Source organism: Terrapene carolina, unplaced genomic scaffold (assembly GCF_002925995.2).
Source record: "Terrapene carolina triunguis isolate 2854851 unplaced genomic scaffold, T_m_triunguis-2.0 Scaffold22743, whole genome shotgun sequence".
NCBI classification, from domain to species: domain Eukaryota; kingdom Metazoa; phylum Chordata; order Testudines; family Emydidae; genus Terrapene; species Terrapene triunguis.
Genome location: NW_020687094.1, coordinates 1 through 5439, shown reverse-complemented (window position 1 = coordinate 5439; position 5439 = coordinate 1). Strand labels below are relative to the sequence as shown.

Genomic DNA, 5439 nt, shown 5'->3' with positions numbered 1-5439 from the left:
AAGTGGAGCACTTTGCATTTGTCTTTGTTAAACTTCATCCTGTTTAACTCAGACCATTTCTCCAATTTGTCCAGATCATTTTGAATTATGACCCTGTCCTCCAAAGCAGTTGCAATCCCTCCCAGTTTGGTATCATCCGCAAACTTAATAATCGTACTTTCTATACCAATATCTATACCAATGGCTTGGGGAGATCCATGTGCCTCCGGGGTCGCTGCCTTGGCGAATCAGCCCCCTGGCAGCGCAGCCCCTGGCACCCAGGAGCTAGTCCTTGCTGGTGGGGTGGGGGAGGGCCAGACCCCAAACTGCCCTGGGAGAAATCAGGCGGGGTTGGGGCTGCCCGTGCGCCGTGGGATTGGGAGAGCGCACGGGCAAACGTCTGGACACACATGTGTGCAAGCACGAATACACGTGCCAATCCTCTCAGGGGCAGGCTGTCACCCGGGCACGGGGATCACGCGGGCGTGAACTTAGGGACTTCCGAGGCCCGGGTGGTTTGACCGCTGCTGGGGGTGGGTGGGGCAGCGTCAGCATGAGCCAGGTTCGGAGTGCAGAGACCCGGAGCTTCTGGGTCACCCGCTGGCCCCAAAACGCTTCCTCTCCCTCCCCTTTTATTGACCCCCCCGCAACCCACAGAGCTGGGCCCCAGCGCAGGTGAATGCTTGGAGCCTCTGGGGTGGGGGGAGCTGCACTGGTATAACCCCCCCCCCCCTTGAAATGGATCTTTAATGGCCCACAGCTGGGTAGAGGCGACTGGTACCCGTGAGAATTCGGAAACCAGTCTGCTTAATGCACAGTCATTGATCTGAGGGAGAATCACCCACAGCTCACGTGTTTTCCTATAAGCCTCAGCTCCTCAAGCATAAACCCCTGGGAACGATGTTGGCCTTGCACTGGATCCTGAGTGGCAAACAGAGCAGGCCTAGCTCCCAGGCCTAGAGGGAGCCTCTCTTCTTCCCCCTCTCAGGTACTTGGTCTGTCAAGGGTCCCGCGGAGCAGGGTCTAGGTCATCGTGAGCCCTTTGGGTCTAGAATCCCGCCAACGGCCCTCGAAGCGGAGCCTAGGTTGCCCCAGGCCTCTGCCTTACCTCTTCAGAGGCTAACCGGGGAACGAACTTAACTCATTTCCTTTGCTTCGCAGTTGTACCTTTTTGTTCGCTCCAGAAATATGCCTTGTGGGTGTTTAGTGCTAGCTTAGGGGGGAGGGATAGCTCAGTGGTTTGAGCATTGGCCTGCTAAACCCAGGATTGTGAGTTCAATCCTTGAGGGGGCCACTTCGGGATCTGGGGCAAAATCAGTACTTGGTCCTGCTAGTGAAGGCAGGGGGCTGGACTCGATGACCATCCAAGGTCCCTTCCAGTTCTAGGAGATGAGATATCACCATTTATTTTATTATTCCTTAATTCGTATTTTGGAAGGGGGGAGCTGAGGAACAGACCCAAAGCAAAGCTCAATCGATGTTTCCCCTCTCATCAATCATTCACTTCAGCTTTCAGAGTGGTCGTTGTGACCCACGTTCGCTTGCGCCAGGCCCCCCGATGGCATTTGTGAGCTGGTTCCCTGCTGATCTATTCCAAAGTTCGATGTTGAAACCATATATGCCGATCGAGCCGTTATCAGCCATTAATTCCAGCGCTGTTTCGGCACTTCCAGTAATTTTTCACATCGTTGATCTAATGCTAAGAGAATCCAGCTCCCAGAATCCTTGCGCGAGTTCAGACCTACCGAGCCATACCAAACGCATGCTTGCCACATTCATTCCCGTCAGTCACAGCAATTCAGAATGGTTTGGCACCGGCCCCAACACCCCCCAGGGGAGACAAGGCCGTAAGCTGGCAGAGCCCGGAGAGTCTCAGGGCTGGCTGCAGGATGAAGGGGGCCATTGCAGGCTGCACAGATGTGGCAGGAGGCGTGTGTCCCCGTTAGGGTGACCAGATGTCCTGCTTTTATAGGGACAGTCCCGATATTTAGGGCTCTCTCTTATATAGGCGTCTATTACCACCCACCCCCTGTCCCGATTTTTCCCACTTGCTGTCTGGTCGCACTAGTCCCCGTGTGCGTGCGGGGGACTCTCTCCTTGCTCTGAATACACAGAGGTCTCCAGCGCTCCGTCCGTCCCGGGGCTGCGTTTGGAAGGCCCTGGCCGTGCGGACGACGGGGGAGGGAGGTTTGGGCGCGGTGGGGGCTGACGGCGCTTTCTTCCGCGGCTCTCCAGACCATCCGGGAAGTGACGGGCTACGTCCTGATCGCCATGAACGTCTTCACATACCTGCCCCTGGGGAACCTGCGCGTCATCCGGGGCACGCAGCTCTACGAGGACAAACACGCCCTCTTCGTGCTGCTAAACTACCACACCAACGGCTCGCACGCCCTCCGCCAGGTGGGGTTCAACCAGCTCACGGGTAAGTCCCGCCGCCCCCGGCTGCTGCACGTGACCCGAGTGGGGCGGCTCTCAGCCCACTGCCTAGTGGACAGATAACGTTACGCAAGCAGCATCTGATGCTGGCGGAGAGCCCCGGGGGGCTGCCCCTGCCCCTCTCGAGCTGCCCCCACTGCCACCCCAGGGCAGGGCGGGGACACGCTGGCAGGGGGCAGGGGCGTGTATGGTGCTGGCTGCACCTACTCGCCACATAAACATGGTGACCTCATCCTTGGCCACTGTTTACCTGCGCTCAGATTCGCGGGGGGGAGGAGGAAATCCACTCCAGGTGCCAGGTGACACATCCCGCCCTGGCAATGCCCTGCAGAGCTTCCTCCCTCTGCTGGCAAAATGCAGCCACTGCTGGGGTGGCCGACGGGAGCTGCTCACTACAACGCCAGGCAGCTGAGGGGGAAAATAGACTGGATCAGAGCAGTGGGCCGCCTTGTCTGGCGTCCCCTTCTCCAGGCAGTGGCCAGGACCAATTGCTCTGGAGGGAGATGCAAGCAGCCCTGGAGGCTGCAGGGGGGGTGTCGGGTTGGACTTTGGCCGGGATATGGGGGCTGATCCCCCTGCTCTTACCCAAAGCACCAGGGGATCCCAAACAACCTGAGCGCTCAGGGCTTCCCCTCTGGGTCGGACTCACTCTCAGGGGAGCTCAGGGCTGGGCCGCTGCCCCCGAAGGCCGAGGTGACGTGTTTATCTGCAGGACCAGCAGCTCACGTGCACCAGCCCCGACTTACCTACTCTAGGGTCATGCTGCTGCCGCCCATCACCGTGGTATCTGGGCACTGTCCACAAGTCCCTAGTGCCGTTCCTTGGTGTCTCTGGCACTTCTCTGCTTTGGGGGGGTCAAGGCTCTGCTTTGGGGGTGGAGCATCATTCTTTTGGGGGGGCCTTTCGCAGAGGGGTTCACCAGCGGGGCATTCGGTCTCCTGGTGCCAATGCGGGGGCTGCAATGGTACCAGTCGGAAACCGGGGGGTCCCCAGCATCGTGGAGCCAGTGACCCCCAGGTGCCCTGCCCCCAGCCCCTGGCAAGCCCTCCGAGGCCCCGCCTCTGACCTGTGCCCTCCCGGCAGGTTCTGGGGTGAAAGTCCAGGGGCCGACGGGCGCTTTATGGGCGCTCCTGGCCAATGGGATGGCGGGACGGGTAATCAATCCCCTTATCGGCGCCGAGGAGCAGGTTTATGAGCGTTTCCCGGCCGCGGCTGGGCCAGGAGCAGGTGAACGGTTTGGGGCAGAGGCTGCTCCAAGGTCAGATGCGCCTTGGCTGTGGGAAGAAGCAGGGTCAGGCTGGGCCGGGGCTGAAGGAAAACCCGGAGGGAGGGGTGGACAGTGAATCGGCACTAGGGGGTGCTGTTTAGCAAGGAGCGGGATCAGGAGGGGGCGCTGCCCCCTGGAGTCAGGGCTGAGCCCCACGGCCCAGGATGGGGCTAGGAGGTGCTGTGGGGCGGGGGGCTCAGGAGGGGACTAGCGGCTGTGGGTTGCCTTTCAGATGAGACAGGACAGGGGTGATGGTCGGAGTTCCCCAGTGCCGGCCTGCTGCCCCCTCTCCCTGGCCCCACACCGAGCCCCCCTGTGCGTCCGGCTATTCGCTGGACTTCTCTTCGCTTTCTGTCCTGGTCTGCTGGGTAGCAGCGCTGTTAGATGTCATCCCACCCAGAGGTGGCTGCACTCTGGGGCGGGCAGGGGGAGGGAATGAGTCTCCTCTAAGCTGCAAAGCTCAGCCCTGGGTCCGCACACAGCCCTGACCCCTCTCGGCCCCGGGGGTCAGCCCCACGCCTCGTGTGTACTTTGCAAAGCCTCCCGGGATACTGGAGAGGAGCTAAGGCGCCCAGCCTCTCCCCCTGCCAGCCTGTGGGGGCTCACGGGTGCCTGGGAGGGGCGTGGGTGTTCGACTCCCCGGGGAGCAGGCACCAGGAGGGGGAGCCGTGGGCAGGCTGGGGCGCGTCCTGGCGGGAGGATCCCGTCCGCTGGCGTCCCGGCCTGACCCGCTGGGTGCGCCCGGCTGTTTGCGTTCGGAGCGCTCCAGCCGCCCCGCCCCAGACGGAGGCTTTTATTGGCGTCCTCAGCACCCCACGGCAAGCGCCCGGCCTGCCCCACCCCAGCGCTGGGGCTGCCGTCCCCCCCCCCGCCCCCGCCCCGACTCCGGCTGTCAAAACAACCAGGGCTGGGCGGAGCCGGCGAGGAATTGCCTCCTGCAGCCGGAAACCCCCTCTTGCCTCCCCTGCGAGGGGCAGTGGAACGGCCAGATGTGACCCTCCGCTAACGGGGTGCACGGACCCTGGGGTGCGAGTGGGTCTCCGTGGGCCCGGCCCCAGACAACCCCCACTTCCGGCTCTGTCCCTCCCCTCAGCCCCCTGCCCTGCCCCCCATTCCGCTCCCTGGCTTCTGGGCACTCCCCGAGTCCTGGCCGGCGTGAGGGGGTCAGGGCCGCGGCTCAGCGGGTCCTTGCCTTGCAGAGATCCTGGCGGGCGGGGTTGACATCGAGAGGAACGAGCACCTGTGCCACGTGGACACCATCGAGTGGAGGGACATCGTCCGGGACCCGCTGATGGACCCAGTGGTTCGGCAGAATGGCAGGAAGTGTGAGTGTCCCGGGGGGGGGGCGGCCCCGGCCCCCGCTGCCTCTGGCGGCCCCGGGCCCTGGCTCCCCTTGCGCCAGGAATCTTAAACCCCAGGATCTGGTCCCGAATCGCCCTCCGCGTGGTCTGTCTCCTGCCTCCCCTCCCCGCCTGGCTCCCCATCTCTCCTCCTCTCTCTCCCCCCGCGGGGGAGCCCAGCGGCCAACGCGGGTTCCAGGGGCCTTTCCGGGGGGCTGCCCTGGGGCAGGTTTGCCCTGGTTTCTGACGGATGCGGGCAGGGGCCACCGGGGCCGGGGCCAGGCGGGTCCCTTCATGAGCACAGCTGTGGCCAATTAACAGGGGCTCAGGAGTAGTGGGGTCTATTTGTAACTCCTCTACTGACCCGCTAGGCGACCCTGGTCAAGTCATTCGACCCCCCCCCGTGCCTCAGTTTCC

General features: G+C 62.7%; 1 protein-coding gene across 1 annotated transcript; it reads left to right on the top strand.

Moving 5' to 3' along the window:
- Positions 1-2214: 2214 nt before the first annotated feature.
- LOC113408720 (receptor tyrosine-protein kinase erbB-3-like) lies at positions 2215-5007 on the top strand (the record flags this gene model as incomplete). The annotated part of the gene is made up of 2 exons (XM_026662104.1): positions 2215-2401; positions 4882-5007. Coding segments are annotated over 2 exons (313 nt in total), but the record flags the coding sequence as incomplete, so codon positions are not given.
- Positions 5008-5439: the final 432 nt, after the last annotated feature.